Source organism: Salvelinus alpinus, chromosome 2, assembly GCF_045679555.1.
Source record: "Salvelinus alpinus chromosome 2, SLU_Salpinus.1, whole genome shotgun sequence".
Taxonomy (NCBI): Eukaryota; Metazoa; Chordata; class Actinopteri; order Salmoniformes; family Salmonidae; genus Salvelinus; species Salvelinus alpinus.
The window spans coordinates 13,992,826-14,014,458 of record NC_092087.1 but is presented as its reverse complement, the minus strand read 5'-3'; the positions used below and the strand labels follow the sequence as shown (position 1 = coordinate 14,014,458).

Genomic DNA, 21,633 nt, shown 5'->3' with positions numbered 1-21,633 from the left:
GAGGGGGTAGGAGGGGATCTGGAGAGAGGAGGGTAGGAGGGGATCTGAAGAGAGAGGGTAGGAGGGGATCTGGAGAGAGGAGGGTAGGAGGGGATCTGAAGAGAGAGGGTAGGAGGGGATCTGGAAACAGGGGGGTAGGAGGGGTAGGAAGGGAACTGGAGAGAGGGGGTAGGATGGGATCTGGAGAGAGGGAGAGAGGGGGGTAGAAGGGGATCTGGAGAGAGGGGGTAGAAGAATCTGGAGAGAGGGAGTGAGGGGGTTAGGAGGGATCTGGATAGAGGGAATGGGGGAGCGGGGGGGTAGGAGTGATCTGGAGAAATAGGGGTAGGAGGGGATCTGGAGAGAGGGGGGTAGGAGGGATATGGAGAGAGGGAATGGGGGAGGTGGGGGGTAGGAGGGATCTGGAGAAATAGGGGTAGGAGGGGATCTGGAGAGAGGGAGAGAGGGAGAGAGGGGGGTAGGAGGGATCTGGAGAAAGGGAGAGAGGGGGGCAGGAGGGATCTGGAGAAAGGGAGAGAGTGGGAGAGAGGATCTGGAGAGAGGGAGAGAGCGGGAGAGAGGATCTGGAGAGAGGGAGAGAGGGGGGTAGTAGGGCTCTGGAGAGAGGGAGAGGGGGTAGGAATGGGATCTGCAGAGAGGGAGAGAGAGGGTAGGAGGGGAACTGCAGAGAGGGGGAGAGAGGATCTGGAGAGAGGGAGAGAGGGGGTAGTAGGGCTCTGGAGAGAGGGAGAGGGGGTAGGAATGGGATCTGCAGAGAGGGAGAGAGAGGGTAGGAGGGGAACTGCAGAGAGGGAGAGAGGGGGAGAGAGGGGGATAGGAGGGGATCTGGAGACAGGGGGAGAGAGAATGGTAGGAGTGGATCTGGAGAAAGGGAGAGAGGGGAGAGAGTGGGGGTAGAGGGAAATGATGACAACAACAGGAAGTCATTTTGGCTGGGGCTCATAATCTCTACTTCCTTTGATTAGTGCTCCCCTGGTGGGTTAGTGGTCAGTGCCTGTCTAAGAATAACTTCTGACTTCAGCATGCTATAAATACAATATACATACCTTATGGACAAATAATCACTATCTTCACTTTACAGAGAGGGGATATGAGCATAATATTAAAGGTGACAATAGCAGAAATTATATTTCTGGCCTGAAATGTTATAGCAAGCCATATAGCTATCTCTATCTAATCTCTTGTGGACATAATTACACAAGATTTTTGTCTTTGGTTAACCGAGTTTAATATCTACCCAATGTTTTTGCTCAGATCAATTGAAAAGTGATATTTACAGTAATACCACTCCACAAGATTAATCAAGAAAAACAGTGTCCATCACAGTTTAATCATGCACCAGGTTGGAAATCTATATTATCTAAACAGTATATGAAAATGAACATGTTGGCACCATCTCCTGGTAATATTTTACTACCAGAACTGGGTGATAACATCAGAACTGTATGGAAAATTTTCAGTCACACTTTGTCACACAGTGAGGATGAGACACTGACCTGTAGATACTGGCACCACCTGGTGGCATTATACAACGTTTCCAAAGAGTCCACAAAAAGCCTGGCGGTAAAAGAACAGCATGTCCAGTACCAGACAGGGGAAACTCCAACCACATGTACAACATGTCCAGTACCAGACAGGGAAAACTCCAACCACATGTACAACATGTCCAGTACCAGACAGGGGAAAACTCCAACCACATGTACAACATGTCCAGTACCAGACAGGGGAAACTCCAACCACATGTACAACATGTCCTGTACCAGACAGGGGAAACTCCAACCACCAGTACAACATGTCCAGTACCAGACAGGGGAAACTCCAACCACATGTACAACATGTCCAGTACCAGACAGGGGAAACTCCAACCACATGTACAACATGTCCAGTACCAGACAGGGGAAACTCCAACCACATGTACAACATGTCCAGTACCAGACAGGGGAAACTCCAACCACCAGTACAACATGTCCAGTACCAGACAGGGGAAACTCCAACCACATGTACAACATGTCCTGTACCAGACAGGGGAAACTCCAACCACATGTACAACATGTCCAGTACCAGACAGGGGAAACTCCAACCACATGTACAACATGTCCAGTACCAGACAGGGGAAACTCCAACCACATGTACAACATGTCCAGTACCAGACAGGGAAAACTCCAACCACATGTACAACATGTCCAGTACCAGACAGGGGAAACTCCAACCACATGTACAACATGTCCAGTACCAGACAGGGGAAACTCCAACCACATGTACAACATGTCCAGTACCAGACAGGGAAAACTCCAACCACATGTACAACATGTCCAGTACCAGACAGGGAAAACTCCAACCACATGTACAACATGTCCAGTACCAGACAGGGGAAACTCCAACCACATGTACAACATGTCCAGTACCAGACAGGGGAAACTCCAACCACATGTACAACATGTCCAGTACCAGACAGGGGAAACTCCAACCACATGTACAACATGTCCAGTACCAGACAGGGGAAACTCCAACCACATGTACAACATGTCCAGTACCAGACAGGGGAAACTCCAACCACAGTACAACATGTCCAGTACCAGACAGGGAAACTCCAACCACATGTACAACATGTCCAGTACCAGACAGGGAAAACTCCAACCACATGTACAACATGTCCAGTACCAGACAGGGGAAACTCCAACCACATGTACAACATGTCCAGTACCAGACAGGGGAAACTCCAACCACATGTACAACATGTCCAGTACCAGACAGGGGAAACTCCAACCACATGTACAACATGTCCTGTACCAGACAGGGGAAACTCCAACCACATGTACAACATGTCCAGTACCAGACAGGGGAAACTCCAACCACATGTACAACATGTCCAGTACCAGACAGGGGAAACTCCAACCACATGTACAACATGTCCAGTACCAGACAAGGGAAACTCCAACCACATGTACAGCATGTCCAGCACAGGGCTATGCTGTTCTCACAGCCATAGGCTAAGCCAACACCATAAATAACCTTTGGGGAGAGGTTGTGAGAAGGTGTTTAGTTACAGATCACATTACAGTCAAGGTTTCATTCCATTCTCTTTTAGACAGAGGCAAGCTTTTAGTTGCTCACATAAATGAACTAAAACCATGAGCTGAAGAATTATATTTTAACAGCTTTCTTGTAAATCGAGGTTTAAATCATTGTTAGGCTAATAATTAACTACAACAAATAAGAGTACAGAAGCAGAGGTAAATAAATAAAGTATACACTTTTTTTATTACAAAAGTACATCAATGACATCTGTGATGCAATTTGCAGGTTTGAAAATGTCACATCTATAACATGACAGAAATAAAATGAGGCTCCATTAATAATCCCAGCTACTGAATGTAGGCTAGGTCAATAATATGGACAGTTAAGAAAATGTATTTACATAAATCAAAACTAAATAAGAACACACATTTTGATTTACAACTTTTTAGTAAGTACATTTACAACTGAAACATGATCAAATAAGTTCATAACCAAGCTGGTAAGTGTTTGGACATTCTGTGGCTTTGCCAACAAATTGGAAAGTAGCTTTTGTCACTCATCTTAAAAACTGTTATTGCTCTGAAATTCATATTTAAAAAGAGAACTGAAAACTTCAGACTGCTTACTTAGGTACAGACAACTGTTAACAGTTGGCACTGACAGTCTTTATTTTTATCTGAAGTATTCCTGTTGAACTTTAAAGACCCTGTATGAGGGTGTGGGTCTTGAGGAGTGGGTCCTCGATAGGCACGTGTCTTTATCTTTAGAAATATGTCTTTAATATTTCCATAAGACCTCGCCATTTTGGTCAAATGTAATTTAATTTCTGGCAATGCAGTAAAGTATGATTAATTCAAAAGGAAATGGCCCACGCTCGCTCACCATTAAAGACATACTGTATCATTATGTGCTATGCTATGGAACCCTGACCTGTTCACCGGACGTGCTACCTGTCCCAGACCTGCTGTTTTCAACTCTCTAGAGACCGCAGGAGCGGTAGAGATACTCTTAATGATCGGCTATGAAAAGCCAACTGACATTTACTCCTGAGGTGCTGACTTGCTGAACCCTCAACAACACAACAACTACTATTATTATTTGACCATGCTGGTCATTTATGAACATTTGAACATCTTGGCCATGTTCTGTTATAATCTCCACCCGGCACAGCCAGAAGAGGACTGGCCACCCCTCATAGCCTGGTTCCTCTCTAGGTTTCTTCCTAGGTTTTGGCCTTTCTAGGGAGTTTTTCCTAGCCACCGTGCTTCTACACCTGCATTGCTTGCTGTTTGGGGTTTTAGGCTGAGTTTCTGTACAGCACTTTGAGATATCAGCTGATGTACAAAGGGCTATATAAATACATTTGATTTGATTTTGATTTGATTTATTCAAGCAACTATTAAAAATGTGACATTTCGACCTTCATCAATGACTTTCATCAGACAAATTATACAGAGGGAATGGACATGTACATATAGGCCCCTACGTCATAATTTTGTCAGGCTATTAATAGTTACTTAAATAAAATAATATGTTTTTAACGGTGAGTTAGTGTTGCGCCTTTATCTTTTCAATGATTATCACATTTTTGTTAATGCACCACGACTCATGTTGGTTGAGTGGCCTCCACTTCTTTCAAAACAGTAATGTTTCAATTGCCAAAATGTCTGCTCTAGCCATACCAGAGTCAGCAACATGTGCCTGAACCTTTTCCTCCTCCTACCATAGCTCCTCAGGAGACCAATCCTCTGGAAAGTCATTGTCATCATCAATCTCCTCTTCCTCGTTCTTTGGCTCCTCCTCCTCCAGTTGCTCTTCTGTGCCACCATCTTCCAATGACTCCACTACAAATAGCTGTTCTTCTGGCTCCTCTGTCACTTCCTTTTCCACTGATACCTCCTGCTCCATTTCCTCCTCTTCAGCTTCCTGTTCCACTGCCTCCTCAGTAACGTCCTCCTCTTCAGCTTCCTGTTTCACTGCCTCCTCAGTAACGTCCTCCTCTTCAGCTTCCTGTTTCACTGCCTCCTCAGTAACGTCCTCCTCTTCAGCTTCCTGTTCCACTGCCTCCTCAGTAACGTCCTCCTCTTCAGCTTCCTGTTTCACTGCCTCCTCAGTAACGTCCTCCTCTTCAGCTTCCTGTTTCACTGCCTCCTCAGTAACGTCCTCCTCTTCAGCTTCCTGTTCCACTGCCTCCTCAGTAACGTCCTCCTCTTCAGCTTCCTGTTCCACTGCCTCCTCAGTAACGTCCTCCTCTTCAGCTTCCTGTTTCACTGCCTCCTCAGCAACGTCCTCCTCTTCAGCTTCCTGTTCCACTGCCTCCTCAGTAACATCCTCCTCTTCAGCTTCCTGTTCCACTGCCTCCTCAGTAACGTCCTCCTCTACCTCCTCCTCAGCAGGTTCTTCCTCTGTTACCTCATGCTCCCGTTCCGCCATTTCTGAGGCCTCTGCCGCCTCGGAGTCTACTTCCTCTTGGCTGAGTGGACCACCATTCACCAGCTAGAACACAGAGAACATTCTGTACTGTACATTCAAGAGGACACTCGAGCATGGGTCATCGTGTATGGTGTCTGAAAGAGTTACACACTTACAATGCGCCTCTCGAATATTAGTTATATATTAGTTTAACACTTTCAACCCTTTGTCGATAAAAGTATTTGCTTTTCTCTGATCATGCTAGTTTGGTGTTTACAGAACAGAGTGATCTATTAAGTCAACCTGAAGTTATACAATACTTGACTAACTTACTGTATGTGTCAGAAAGCAGATATAATTACTTTTGTAAGACCGCTGTGTGTAAGTCTACACTATAAGCCTCAAAACCATGATATGTTCTTTCATTAAAAAAAATTAGAAGATGAGAAATACTTTATTGTACATTTTCCTTGCAGTCCACGGATATAGAAATATAATAATTAGCTGTGGTGGAAGTGGGGCCTACCTGGCTGTGAACAGCCTCCGGCTGCTTCTTGAGGTGGGAGTGCAGGCTCTGGGAGCTGATGTGCTGCTCATTCAGGGTCCTGGTCACTAACTGCAGCTGCTGCTCCAGAGCCTGGGCGTTCTTGGCCTGCCATTCCTCCAGCAACTCCCTGAAACACACAGACAGATAGAGACTCAATGAGCCATAGAATATTAGAACCAACATTTGAACTGGTATATTTTATCTAAGCATGTGACCTGACCAAGAAAAACCCTGCTTCTGTCAGGAAAAGCTCCTGCCTATAGTCAAGACAAATCAATTACAGCCATCAAGTAACTTTCACTATTCATATAGCTAGTGAGTGAGTTCATGCATGAAGTTAATCATAAGATTCACAAAACCCAAGCTTACTTGATTTCACCCACTTCCTGGTGGTTGTTATGAAGCTCTACCCTGTGAAGACTCAGAAACTCTCTCAGTTCCCTCTGCTCAGTGACCTGTCCCTCCAGCTGTGACGTCAAGCCGTCCACCGTAGACACCTGCCCGTCCAGCCTGGATTTGACATTGTCCACTGTGCTGGTCATCCGCGCCAAGCCCACTGCTAACGCAGAGTTGGAGCTCGAAACGGCCGCCACGCTCTCCTTGACCGAATCGAAGTCGTCGCTCTTGTTCTTCATCATGGCCTGCAGGGCTGCGGAGGAGATGGCTACCTGCTGGAACTCAGCCAGCCTGGTGTTCATCTCGTTGTGGAGTGCCCACAACTGGGATTTGAGGTCGATGCTCTTCAACTGCTCTGATGCTGCCAGGGTAACCTCCGCCTTCTGCTGGGCCTGTTTCTGAGCTGCCTCCAAAGCCAGTATCCTCTCCTCGATCAGACCTCCTGAGCTCATCTGGGCAGGGTTAAAAAACAGATATCGGTTAAAGCTTGTGTTGCAGGGAAACAAGGTATAATCTTTATAGCAGATTTTGAGAAAGCATTTGATACGTCTAGAATTTGTTTATAAGTGCTTGAATTTCTTCAACTCTGGAGAGTCTCTCATAAGATGGGTAAAAGTCATGTAAAACAATCCTAAATAATAATAAATAAGGGTTACTTATCTGAGAACTTTGAATTGTCAAGAGGCGTAAAACAAGGTTGCCCTCTGTCACCATACCTATTTGTTATTGGCATTGAATTGTTAGATCTAATGATAACATTAAGGGGCTAAAAATGAAGGGAATAGAGACAAAAGTATCAATGGAATGGAAATGGCCCTCCACCAAACTGGAAGTCTTCCGACTAGCTTGGAAAGTCAGTACTGTGCAATATTGAAGAGCCCTCACTGCTGCTTGATCATCCTATTTTTACAACCTAATTGAGGAGAATAAGAACAATCTCCCCCCAAAAAAAGTATACTGCCACAAAGCTAACTAAAAAGCAGCATTCAACAAGAGAGGTTGGCTTTCACTTCTGCAGTGACAAATTCATTAACTTCCTCGATGAACAGATCATGATCATTAGAAAGAAAATTATGAACTCCTCTTTGAATCTGCATATTTCTCCAAAGCTCAGTTGTCCTGTATCTCTTGACACATTCATGAAAACAGTCATGGCCTCTAAACCCTCAAGCTGCATACTGGACCATATTCCAACTAAACTACAGAAAGAGCTACTTCCTGTGCTTTGCCCTCTTATGTTGAACATAATAAATGGCTCCCTATCCACCGGATGTGTACCAAACTCACTAAAAGTGGCAGTAATAAAGCCTCTCTTGAAAAAGCCAAAACTTGACCTGGAAAATTAAAAAAAACAATCGGTTTATATCGAATCTCCCATTCCTCAAAAAAAAAAGTTAAACTCACTGCCTTCCTGAAGACAAATAATGTATACAAAATGCTTCAGTCATAGCACTGAGACTGCATTCGTGAAGGTGGTAAATTACCTTTTTATAGCGTCAGACCAAGGCTTTCCATCTGTCCTCGTGCTCCTAGATCTTAGTGCTGCTTTTGACACCATCGATCACCACATTCTTTTGGAGAGACCCTAATTGGTCTACACAGACAAGTTCTTGCCTGGTTTAGATCTTATCTGCTGGAAAGATATCAGTTCGTCTCTGTGGATGGTTTGTCCTCTGACAAATAAATTGTAAGTTTCGGCGTTCCTCAAGGTTCCATTTTAGGGCCACTATTGTTTTCACTACATATTCTACTTCTTGGTGATGTCATTCAGAAACACAATGTCAACTTTCACTGCTATGCAGACGACACACAGCTGTACATTTCGATGAAACATAGTGAAGCCCCAAAATTGCCTACCCTGGAAGTCTGTGTTTAAGACATAAGGAAGTGGATGGCAGCAAATGTTTCACTTTTAAACTCAGACAGAACAGAAATGCTAGTTCTAGATCCTAAGAAACAAAGAGATCTGCTTTCGGATCTGACAATTAATCGTGGTTGTTGTACAGTGACCTCGGCATTTCTCTGGACCCTGATCTCTCTTTTGACGAACATATCAAGAATATTTCAAGGACAGATTTTTTTCATCTTCTTAACATTGCAAAAATCTGAAACTTTTTGTCCAAAAATGATGCAGAAAAGCTAATCCATGCTTTTTTCACTTCAAGATTAGACTACTGCAATGCTATACTATCCGGCTACCCGGATAAAGAACTAAATCAACTTCAGTTAGTGCTAATCATGGCTGCTAGAATCTTGACTAGAACCCAAAAATGTGATCATATTACTCAAGTGCTAGCCTCTCTATAATGGCTTCCTGTTAAGGCTAGGGCTGATTTCAAGGTTTTACTGCTAACCTACAAAGCATTACATGGGCTTGCTCCTACCTATCTCTCCGATTTGGTCCTGCCGTACATACCTACACGTACACTACGGTCACAAGATGCAGACCTCATTGTCCCTAGAATTTCTAAGCAAACAGCTGGAGGCAGGGCTTTCTCCTATTGAGCTCCATTTTTACGGAATGGTCTGCCTATCCATGTGAGAGATACAGACTCGGTCTCAACCTTTAAGTCTTTACTGAACTCATCTCCTCACAACGCCCTCTTATTGAGTGTAGTCTGGCCCAGTGGTGCGAAGGTGAACGGGAAGGCACTGGAGTGACAAATCGCCCTTGATGTCTCTCCCTGGCCGGCTCCCCTCTATCCACTGGGATTCTCTGACCTTATAACTGGGGCTGAGTAACTGGCTAACTTGTGCTCTTCAATGCTGTCCCTAGGAGGGGTGCGTCACTTGAGTGGGTTGAGTCACAGACGTGATCTTCCTATCCTATTTTGCGTCCCCTCGGGCTTGTGTGGTGGAGGAGATCTTTGTGGGATATACTCAGCTTTGTCTCAGCATAGTAAGTTGGTGGTCTGTTGATATCCCTCTAGTGGTGTGGGGCTGTGCTTTGGCAAAGTGGGTGGGGTTATATCCTGCCTGGTTGGCCCTGTCCGGGGGTATCGTCTTACAGGGCCACAGTGTCCCCCGACCCACCCCTGTCTCAGCCTCCAGTATCTATGCTGCAATAGGCTATGTAACGGGGGGCTAGGGTCAGTCTGTTATATCTGGTGCAATTATCCTGTCTTATCTGGTGTACCGTGTGAATTTAAGTATGCTCTCTCTAATTCTTTCTCTTTCACTCCCTCCCCTCCCGGAGGACCTGAGCCCTAGGACCATGCCTTAGGACTACCTGGCCTGATGACTCCTGGCTGTCTCCAGTCCGGCCGTGATTGGGAGCCCCTTAGGGTGGCGCACAACTGGCCCAGCGTCGTCCGGGTTTGGCCGGGGTAGGCCGTCATTGTAAATAAGAATTTGTTCTTAACTGACTTGCCCTAGTTAAATAAAGGTTAAAGGTTAGATTTCTGTGTATTAGGTAGTTGTTGTGGAATTGTTAGATTACTTGTTAGATATTGCTGCACTGTCTGAACTAGAAGCACAAGCATTTCGATAGACTCGCAATAACATCTGCTAACCATGTGCATGTGACCAATAAAATGTGTGTCACGTTCCTGACCTTATTTCCTTTGTTTAGTCTTTGTTTAGTTGGTCAGGACGTGAGCTGGGTGGGTATAGTCTATGTTATGTGTTTCTATGTTTAGGTTGTCAATTGGCCTGATATGGTTCTCAATCAGAGGCAGGTGTTTTACGTTGTCTCTGATTGGGAACCATATTAAGGTAGCCTGTTTTCACTGTTTGTTTGTGGGTGATTGTTCCTGTTTGTGCGTTCATGTGTTTTATGTTCTCTAGTTCAGGACTGTAGCTTCGTTGGTTTTCGTTTGTTTATTGTTTTGTTCGTATTGAAGAAGTATTCTAATAAATATGATTGGGAACCATATTAAGGTAGCCTGTTTTCACTGTTTGTTTGTGGGTGATTGTTCCTGTTCGTGCGTTCATGTGTTTTATGTTCTCTAGTTCAGGACTGTAGCTTCGTTGGTTTTCGTTTGTTTATTGTTTTGTTCGTATTGAAGAAGTATTCTAATAAATATGGATACATACCACGCTGCGCTTTGGTCCTCCTCTCCTTCTACCGACGAAAGCCCTTACAATGTGATTTGATCTGAAGAACAATCTGGCCTTAATGGCCATGTACTGGCCACCCATCAGAGCCTCGTTCCACTCTAGGTTTATTCCTAAGTTCCTTGCCTTTCTAGGGAGATTTTCCTAGCCACCGTACTTCTACATCTGCGTTGCTTGCTGTTTGGGATTTTAGGCTGAGTTTCTGTATTGCACTTTGTGACATCTGCTGATGTAAAAAGAGCTTTATAAATGCATTTGATTGATGTACGCCGATAAGTCAAGTTCTCGAGTCCTCAATCTTCAACTTTGAAAGGCCTCATTGAGGACCTGGATAATTTCTCCAGTTTCTCTGGACTAAAACCAAATTAGTGTCCTATATGACAGATTGGGTGTCTATACAATACAACTTTAAATTGCACGTGGTCTCCCAATGAAATGGGCGGATGGTGAAGTCGATGTGCTTGGTGTACATATCCCAGAAAATTTGAGAAATCTTACAACTATTAACTTTGATTGAAAACTTTGCAAAACAGATACAGTAGAATCTTGAAACCGTGGAGAGGGAAACACCTATTTACGGGAAGATTACACCAGTTCATTCTGTAGTGATTTCGCAGTTTACATATTTATTCATGGCTCTGACCCAGGAGAAGTCTTTTTAAATCATGTGAGAAAAAAATATTGTACTTTATTTGGAATGGCGAACCAGAGAAACGAGCATATTTTGAAAACGAACATGAGTTTTGAGGGTTAAAACTGTAAAATATTAAGGCATTAAACCTCTCTCTTAAAGCCTACATTGTACTGAAATTGTACTTAAATCCAAATTGGTTTTCTAGCAAGCTACTATGAGAGGCCCATCCTATGTTTAAGATTGGTCTCTTTGCTTTTTTGCAGATGAAAACCTTACATTTTCGGTGGCTTGACAATGGATCCCTGTTTAAAGTATCCTCCTTTTTAAATGGTCATATAGAGTTGGCTACAATTTCAATTTCAAAATCAGTTTCACTTAACCTTTCTGGCGCAGGCGTTCCGATAGCGACCCACATCAACAACATCCGGTGAAATTGCTACATCACAAATGGTTATTTTTACATTACATTTAAGTCATTTAGCAGACGCTCTTATCCAGAGCGACTTACAAATTGGTGCATTCACCTTATGACATCCAGTGGAACAGCCACTTTACAATAGTGCATCTAAATCTTTTAAGGGGGGGGGGGGGGTGAGAAGGATTACTTTATCCTATCCTAGGTATTCCTTAAAGAGGTGGGGTTTCAGGTGTCTCCGGAAGGTGGTGATTGACTCCGCTGTCCTGGCGTCGTGAGGGAGTTTGTTCCACCATTGGGGGGCCAATGGTGGAACATTTTGTTTGATAAATTTCTTCTTTATATCCCCAAAAACTCAGTTTAGCTGGTGCGCTTCATTCAATAATCCACCGATTTCCCTCCTTCAAAATGCATACAAAATGAATCCCAAACGTTACCAATAAACTTCTCCAAACAAGTCAAACAACGTTTATAATCAAACTTCAGGTACCCTAATACGTACATAAACGATAAAATTTAAGACGGAGAATTGTTATTGTCTTTACCGGAGATAAACAACAAAGAACGCGCTCTCATCCACGCGCATGAAAACACTACAGCCAAAATGGGAGCCACTTAGAAAAACTACAAATTCTAGCAAATTTTTCCAAAAACAAGCCTGAAACTCTTTCTAAAGACGGTTGACATCTAGTGGAAGCCCTAGGAACTGCAATCTGGAAGGATTTCGCCTCATAATAAACATGACAGCCATTTTTATATTTTTTTTAGATGGTTTGTCCTCGGGGTTTTGCCTGCCATATCAGTTCTGTTATACTCACAGACATTATTTTAACAGTTTTAGAAACTTTAGAGTGTTTTCTATCCAAATCTACCAATTATATGCATATTCTAGTTTCTGGGCCTGAGTAACAGGCAGTTTACTTTGGACACGCTTTTCATCCAGACGTCAAACTACTGCACCCTAGCCCAAAGAGTTAAAGTCAAAAGGTTTGACAGCAATACCGCATAAAATCAAGTCAGTTGGGAACAGGTTTTTAATGTCCCAATACCTTGGCATCGGGTCTATGAACTGACATGTAAAACAACAATTGACACATCAATCAGTTTGTTACAGTTTAAGCTATTATATAAAACACTTGCTACAAAAAGAATGCTCAATATATGGGGCATTGAACCGTCAGCCTTGTGCAGATTCTGCCAAGAGGAAACATAATCAATAGATCATCTTTTCTGCTACTGTCCATCAGTGGCTCGCGTTTGGATTCAGGTCGAGCAATGGTTGTTATTGTTAGGGCAATATTGGTAGAAAAGTTACAAATAGGGAGGTTCAGTACCCTCTTAAAACCTCATAGTAAAATGGCGGGATGTATTGCAAAAATAAATAGCTAAATAGAATTATACTCGGAAATATGGGTTCATCTGTGGACATCGGAGGGTTGGAGTTAAGATCAGAATGAATGGTGGATTGGCCGCTGTTGGTGAAAATCCAGCACTTGAAGAAAGAGCCAATGTATAATGACTTAACTACAGGTAATATAGATGTAAGCAAAATAGCTGGAAGTAGCAGTAAAAGTATTGTTGTCCGTTAATTTACTAAAATAGACAAAATAAGAATATTTATTAAAAAGCCCAAAAAGCTTGTGTTTCAGTTACATTGTTATATCGGTGTAGTTACACTGCAATTCCGAGAAAAACAAGTTGTGGTATTGAGTAGTTGTAATGGCAATATTTAAGATGAATAAGGTTAATTCAGTTTAGAGTGATTAACACAATGTTTAGCATATTTCTGTTTTTTACCTTTCTGTAATACACATGATTTCCAGTGTTCTGTTTGGGAGAGTTGAGGGTTGATGGTCACTACACTCAATGTTTTATGTTAGAGATTAAATATTTATCAAATATCTGTTGATAGTGATTGACGGCGGTCTGGAGGTGTAAGGACCGACAAATGCTTGTGTCATTCTGTAGCAGCTTACAAAGCCCCTGCATTTTGTTTTAACTTCCCAACAAGCCTTTCTGGCTGGTGTTTCCAGAGCAGTTGTATGCTGATTTAGGATGTAAGGCCCTTCTCAGAAACAGCTAGTTAGACATTTCTCTGCTTCTGTGCTGCAGGTGTCTCCCTGTTGCAACTTGTAAAAAACCAAATAGATTTTGATTGACCTTATCGGCAACTGCTCATCCCTTTAATTCACATAGAAATTCTGATTCCGGTAATACACAAGGAATAGGAAAACATTATCCACATCCGTGCTGGACCAACAACAAACACCAAGAACTAAGAAAGAAACCCTGCAATACTGTATTGCGGTTCTGGTTACGGTGAAGAGGAATATATGTTGTTTTGTGCAGGCTTTCTGATTATGTTCATAAGCAAAGATTTTTCTCACTTACGTTTAATATCTGTGACGAGTGGCACGAGGGGTGTTGTACAAAACAAAGTCATCAGCGATTGGGTCGTCTCTAACCAATCACAGCATTCAAGCCAATGCCTAATTTTCAAACTGCGGCTTTACGCTTTACCCACGTGTTTTCTGGCTCTGGTCCAACCAATTGGTTTCTGGATCAATCAGACAGCCCCGAATGTGTTCGCATTTGGTAAAGGGTCGGGGCTGTACTCAGATCCATTGCGGAGAAGAAACTAATGTCCATGGGCGTGACGTAGCTTTTGGCCAGAGCAAGGAATCTGGGTAGCCAGGCAAGCTGCTGGCATACAGGGCTGTGAAAATAGCTTGATAGTGTTAAAGGGTAGAGGGAGGCCCTGACTGATCTTCTAACAGCTGCTGCTGTTTGTTCCGTTGCTTAACAAATGTCATTTCCATTCATTTCAACATGTGTGGTTGGGAAACATGAGCATGAACGTGCAGACTGGTAGCATACTATATATAGATAGCTATCCTATCCTGTATGCATGTGTACAGTATAGGCCAGGGGTCCCCAATTACATTCAGCCATGGGCCGATTTTTCATTGAGCAGATGGTCAGAGGGCCGGAACATAGTTATAATCAATTTGTACAATGCAAATTGATCACAATAATCCCAAACATATATAGTATGACAAAAACAGAATTATTTCAAACCTTGTTTACATTGGGATAAGACCACATATGCCTCTCAATTATGAGTGGGAATACTTGGGAATAGATTTCTGAAATTAAATTACTTTGGGCTGATTTCCTAGGGACTTCATATTATTTTATGTCCATAAATAAAAATGATTTGCTCAGAAAACTTGGAGGGCCAAATAGCCACCGACTGTGGAACCCTGTTATAGAACCTACTGTAGAACTATATGCTGTAGCGATGGGCATCCCAAGTGTTTTCGGTGAGCCGACTCATTTGGCTCAGTTCACGTAAAAGAGACGGCTCATTTGGCTCCATTCAAAATGCTTAAAAATTTATCTTTAACCATGAAAAATTGCACATCTCCAATGTGAAGCGGAAAGGGTAGGCTACCATTGTCAGATCATGAAATGAGCATACAAATAAATGTTTACCTGGCTCGGATTGACGTGCTATCCCCACTAATTATTGTTTCTGAAGCGAGGATTCACCCGCTTTAGATAATTATTTTGTAACATATCTGCAGAAAAACGTTGCTCTTAGCTCATAAAGCAGTCGTAACAGTATGCAAAACAGGGAGCCAAATGAACATGGAGAAATGAACATTAAATGATCTGGCAAAAGCTCTGGTGGACATTCCTGCAGTCAGCATGCCAATTGCACGCTCCCTCAAAACTTGAGACATCTGTGGCATTGTGTTGTGTGACAAAACTACCCATTTTAGATTGGCCATGTATTGTCCCCAGCACAAGGTGTACCTGTGTAATGATCATGCTGTTTAATCAGCTTCTTGATATGCCACACCTGGCAGATGGGTGGATTACCTTGGCAATGGAGAAATGTTCACTAACAGGGATGTAAAAAATAAGCTTTTACTGCATATGGAACATTTCTGGGATCTTATATTTCAGCTCATGAAACATGGGACCACCAACACTTTACATGTTGCGTTTATAATTTTTTTTATAATTTTTTATAATTTTTATTCTGTGATGGGAGGAATTGATACTAACAATATTTTCATTTCCTTTCTTCGTCAATGCTTTAATATCAACTCCAAAGCCCAGCCGGGCTCATTTGATTGACATTAGTGCAAAGACCAACGATATAGCCTACTCATGATCATGTGACAATTTCAGAATCAGATTAGTCCATTACCTGTGCATCTCTCATCCCCATCTGTTGCTGAAACTTGGTGATTCTTATTTGCATGGCCCTGAACGTTTCTGATAGCTGATCAATGGATTGTTGCTGTTGCAGGCAAAACCAGCCCGCGGATGCCCCTCCAATCGCGACCATAAGGAACAACATGCATGGCAGCGCAACTTGATTTACTCTTCCTCGCGACTCGGACACTGGATGGGATTCTATTAAGAAAGAGTTGTCCTCGCTCTCTGGCTTGAAGTTGGCGGCAGTCTTTGATTTGCGCTTAGTCATTTTGGATACCTTGTTCCCTGGAGAGAGACTCACGTACACAGGAGACGTGACACAGGGAGAATGATGGCACTCGTCTTGCTCGAGATAAAGTTGTGCTTCGATTTATTAGGGTATGCTACTGTGCTCTCTCTACTCTGCAACACCCCGTTCATTCATTGGACATCGACTGAAGTCAGGCAAGTGTTCTAATGTTAGTATCAGAAGCGCGACACCCCCTCGTTCCTCGTTGCTGTAGTAGCCTAGTGCTCAATGTGTTCTGTAATCGAATGTAACTTGCATACAATGCTTAAAGGCTACTGTCACGTGTTATACGCCTCTTTATTGAAGTTTGATCTGATATTATATGGACAATGTACGCTTTTTAACACTATTTCTATGACACCTTAGAAAACACATGTAGTAGGCCTATGGTCATATATATATTTTGACAGTTGAACATATTTAGGCCTTAGGAAAATGTATGTAAGAAATGTATCAATGATTTTCTTGCACATGTGAACATACAGTAAATATTTAAAAAAAAATGTATATAGCCATGATTTTTTAGCAGGCCCACTGCTGCCCTGCCCCTCTCCAACCCAGATAGCGAAATTATTCCAGTGCAGCTGTGGGCCACATACTTTGTGTTTTTCTGGCCCAGTATATGCCTGTGTCACGCTCAAAACTGGCATACATACTGCATCACCATAAGATTACACAGGTCCAGCAGTGACCCACACACTGTAAAATTATTAATTCTAAAAGGTATGGCCCAGTTCTGCTGGATGCATGTAAAATAAAAAGCTGCGGCCCAGATCTGGCCCACATATTGCACAAAGGTACGACTGAGTTCCTGTCTAGGTCCCCGGTCGAGAGGTGGGCATGATGCAGGCTGCCAGACAGACCTTGTGTGGCTACATTAAACCAGCATTTAACCAGCTATACTCCTCTACATTGATCCTCTGTTTGAAGACATTGGCCAGGTAATCAAAAACAAAGCATGGAATGCTGTCATACCTTGTCCATAGACAGTTTACCTTAAAGGATACATGGGATTGTTTTCTGTATTTAATTTAAGATTTTTGTACTGTTCTATCTTATAAACTTTTATGTGCCCAGTGTAAGTAGGAGCGGGGAGGCACCAGTGTAGAGAATTCTAAAGTATAATCCATTGACTGAACTGTGTCTGCTATTCTGAACATTCTATTTCAACATTTTAACAGAGCACACCATCAGTTAAACTAATAACATTTAATTAATACAGCTTTTCCCAATTGTTTACACACTTAAACTGGCATGAGGCACAATGACCCAAACCTTTAACTTCTTAGCGCTACGGGTCAGATTATTATTATTTTTTTTTAAATAACGTGCCCAACGTAAACGGACATTTTCTCTGGCCCAGATTGTAGAATATGCATATAATTTACAGATTAGGATAGAAAACACTCCAAAGTTTCCAAAACTGTCAAAATATTGTCTGTGAGTATAACAATACTTATTCTGCAAGCGAAAACCTGAGAAAATGTAACCCGGAAGTGATATAAAAAAATATAAAATCTGTGTTCCCTGGCCCGTCTAACCTCCATTTAAAGGGTTATCAACCAGATTCCTTTTCCAATGGCTTCCTCAGGCTGTGACCAGGCTTTAGACATTTCCTGCGCGCGAGAGAGGGGCACCCCATTTTCCCTTTGTCTCTTAATGAATAGGTTATGATCCGGGTGAAATATTATCGATTATGTTTGTTAAAAACAACCTGAGGATTGATTATAAAAAACATTTGACATGTTTCTACGACCATTACGGATACTTTTTGGAATTTGTCGAACGGAACACGGCTTTTTTGAACATTCAGATTTTCTGAACATAATGCGCAACCCAAATGGCGTTTTTTTGTGATAAAAGTAATATTTATCGAACAAAAATAACATTTGTTGTGTAACTGGGAGTCTCGTGAGTGGAAACATTCAAAGATTATCAAAGGTAAGCGATTCATTTTATTGCTTTTCTGATCATTGTCACGTTCCTGACCTTATTTCCTTTGTTTAGTCTTGTTTAGTTGGTCAGGACGTGAGCTGGGTGGGCATTCGATGTTATGTGTTTCTATGTTTGGTTCAGGGTTGTCAACTAGCCTGATATGGTTCTCAATCAGGGGCAGGTGTTTTACGTTTCCTCTGATTGGGAACCATATTTAGCTAGGCTGTTCTCACTGTTTGTTTGTGGGTGATTGTTCCTGTTCGTTGCGTTCATTGTCTCTATGTTCACATGTTCAGGTCTGTAGCGTCGTTAGTTTCATTTTCTCTTTATTGTTTTGTTCGTGTTGTTAAGTATTCCAATAAATATGGAAACGTACCACGCTGCGCTTTGGTCCTCCTCTCCTTCCAACGACGAAAGCCGTTACAACCATGCTAATTTGGGGCTAGCTGTTGTAGCACTGAAAGCTACACTCACAAAAGCTTGGATTTCTTTCGCTGTAAAATATATTTTCAAAATCTGACATGATAGGTGGATTAACTACAAGCTAAGCTGTGTTTTGGTATATTTCACTTGTGATTGCATGATTATAAATATTCTTTTTAAATATTTTTGCATTTGACGCCCTGCAATTCTAGCGGTTGTTTAGGAAAGGGATCCCGTAAAAGGGATTCGTAGCGCAGAGAAGTTAACTCATTTAGCAGAACCATACACCAAATCTGCAATACTACTGGCACATGTTTTGCTTTACACTCAGATTGCAATCCTATAACAAATATTTGGCAAAATACAACACACAATTATTTACCTTTGGCACAACCTTCACAACTAAAATCTATTGTGTGCCAATCAAAGTCAACACTGTTCAATAAGCTAAGCTCAATTACCAATTGATCACTTTCACTATACACATGTGCAAACACTAATTGTAACGATCGTCTAATGGAGGAGACCAAAACGCAGCGTGGTAAGTGTTCATATTATAATTTAATTCAAAACTGAACACTAAACAAAATAACAACGAGAGTGAACGAAAACGAAACAGTTCTGTTAGGTGAAGACACACAAAACAGAAAACAACTACCCACAAACACAGGTGGGAAAAGGCTACCTAAGTATGGTTCTCAATCAGAGACAACGATAGACAGCTGCCTCTGATTGAGAACCACACCCGGCCAAACACATAGAACTAGACAACATAGAACACAACATAGAATGCCCACCCCAACTCACGCCCTGACCAACCAAAATAGAGACATAAAAAGTATCTCTAAGGTCAGAGCGTCACACTAATTGTGTAAATGTTCACTTTGCATTCAGACCTTTGGTATAGGGCTGGGTGATATGGCCAAAATATTATATCACGGTATTTAAAAAAAAATGGACGGTATGACTGTATTTTTAGTTTTTGAATAATAGAAGTTCTACATTTGCTTTATGAGTAGTGAATGATCCAAGGGTGGCAACACATACATTCTAAGTGATTTCAATGAGTCTTTCTCCATTCTGATTGTTTTATACTGTTCAATTCAACTTCAACCAAAACAAATTTCAGCACTTTTATAATTTCTGCGTTTTCTGCACTCAATTGCAGTGGTGGAAAAAGTACCCAATTGTCATACTTGAGTAAAAGTAAATATATGTTCATCGAAAATTACTCAAGTAAAAGTGAAAGTCACCCAGTAAAATACTACTTGAGTAAAAGTCTAAAAGTATTTGGTTTTAAATATACTTAAGTATCAAAAGTAAATGTAATTGATAAAATGTACTTAAGTATCTAAAGTAAAAGTATAAATAATTTCAAATTCTGTCACTTTCTGACCTTTATTTTCTTTTGTTTTTGTCTTTTTTTAGTATGGTCAGGGCGTGAGTTGGGGTGGGCAGTCTATGTTTGTTTATCTATGTTTTTCTATTTCTGTGTTTGGCCTGATATGGTTCTCAATCAGAGGCAGGTGTTAGTCATTGTCTCTGATTGGGAACCATATTTAGGTAGCATGTTTTGTGTTGGGTTTTGTGGGTGGTTGTTTTCTGTCTTTGTGTGTCTGCACCAGACAGTACTGTTTCGGTTTTTTCACATTTGTTGTTTTTGTATTTTGAGTGTTCACCTTCATTAAACAAGATGAACAATTACCACGCTGCACGTTGGTCCTCTTCTTCTCCTCCAGACGACAACCGTTACAAATGGCACCATTTTCTTGTTTTTTAAATTTACGGATAGCCAGGGACACACTCCAACACTCAGACATAATTTACAAACAAAGCATTTGTGTTTGTGAGTCCTCCAGATCAGAGGTAGTAGATGACATGGGATGTTCTCTTGACAAGTGCGTGAATTGAACCATCGGACCATAAAAAGTACAGTATTTTCTTTAGGAATGCAGTGAAGTAAAAGTAAAAGTTGTCAAAAGAAAATTAGTAAAGTACAGATACCAGCAAAAACAAACGACTTAAATAGTACTTGAAAGTATTATTTCTTAAGTAGTACTTGAAAGTGTTTTTACTTAAGTACTTTACACCACTGCTCAATTGAGATAATTTCCACACTGCCACGTAGGGCTGCAGTGTGGCTGATATGGGTGAATAATCTAGGACTTATTTTTAACCAAATGTTGCAATTGCGATTTGACTTGCGAATTAGAGCAAAACTGTTGGAATCATGGAAATAGAATGACTATTCTAATTCTATAATTAGAATATAATAGTGGGCACTTTGAATACAGTGTTTGAGATGACAACGATTTAAAATGTCAGGGAGGAGTAATTGTGACGTGGTAGGAACCAAAGTGTTGATAAAGTGTTGAATTTTGGCCCATTCCTCCTGACAGAGCTGGTGTAACTGAGTCAGGTTTGTAGGCCTACATGCTCGCACACGCTTTTTCAGTTCTGCCCACAAATGTTCTATAGGATTGAAGTCAGGGCTTTTTGATGGCCATTCCAATACCTTGACTTTGTTTTCCATAAGCCATTTTGCCACAACTTTGGAAATATGCTTTGGGTCATTGTCCATTTGGAAGATCCATTTGTGACTTCCTGACTGTCTTGAGATGTTGCTTCAATATATCCACATAATTTTCCTGCCTCATGATGCCATCTATTTTGTGAAGTGCACCAGTCCCTCCTGCAGCAAAGCACCCCCACAACATGATGCTGCCACCCCCGTGTGTCACGGTTGGGATGGTGTTCTTCTGCTTGCAAGCCGCCCCCTTTTTCCTCCAAATGTAACGATGGTCCTTATGGCCAAACAGTTCTATTTTTGTTTCATCAGACCAGAGGACATTTCTCCAAAAAGTACGATCTTTGTCCCCATGTGCAGTTTCAAACCATAGGCTGGCTTTTTTATGGCGGTTTTGGAGCCGTGGCTTCTTCCTTGCTGAGCGGCCTTTCAGGTTATGTCAATATAGGACTTGTTTTACTGTGGCTATAGGTACTTTTGGTCTTTTGCTGTTGTTCTGGGTTTGATTTGCACTTTTCGCACCAAAGTACGTTCATCTCTAGGAGACATAACGCGTCTACTTCCTGAGCAGTATGACGGTTGCTTGGTCCCATGGTGTTTATACTTGCATACTATTGTTTGTGCAAATGAACGTGGTACCTTCAGGCATTTGGAAATTGCTCCCAAGGATGAACCAGACGTGTGGAGGTCTACAATTATTTTTCTGAGGTCGTGGCTGATTTCATTTGATTTTCCCATGATGTCAAGCAAA

At 41.9% G+C, this 21,633-nt stretch overlaps 1 protein-coding gene across 1 annotated transcript; it reads right to left on the bottom strand.

Moving 5' to 3' along the window:
• Window positions 1–4,385: 4,385 nt before the first annotated feature.
• On the bottom strand, window positions 4,386–16,494 carry LOC139554421 (flagellar attachment zone protein 1-like). The gene is made up of 4 exons (XM_071367184.1): window positions 15,698–16,494; window positions 6,347–6,825; window positions 5,957–6,104; window positions 4,386–5,514 (listed from the first exon to the last, which is right to left on the bottom strand). The coding sequence occupies exons 1-4, from the start codon at window positions 15,974–15,976 to the stop codon at window positions 4,738–4,740; spliced, it is 1,683 nt and encodes a 560-aa protein (XP_071223285.1). The 5' UTR covers window positions 15,977–16,494; the 3' UTR covers window positions 4,386–4,737.
• Window positions 16,495–21,633: the final 5,139 nt, after the last annotated feature.

Coding starts and splice junctions, on each gene's coding strand:
- LOC139554421 (XM_071367184.1), bottom strand. CDS start 15,976: ATGACTAAGCGCAAATCAAAGACTGCCGCCAACTTCAAGCCAGAGAGC. Junction 6,105..6,346: donor CAGGAAGTGGGTGAAATCAA/GTAAGCTTGGGT, acceptor TGTGTGTTTCAG/GGAGTTGCTGGAGGAATGGC. Junction 5,515..5,956: donor CGGAGGCTGTTCACAGCCAG/GTAGGCCCCACT, acceptor TCTGTGTTCTAG/CTGGTGAATGGTGGTCCACT.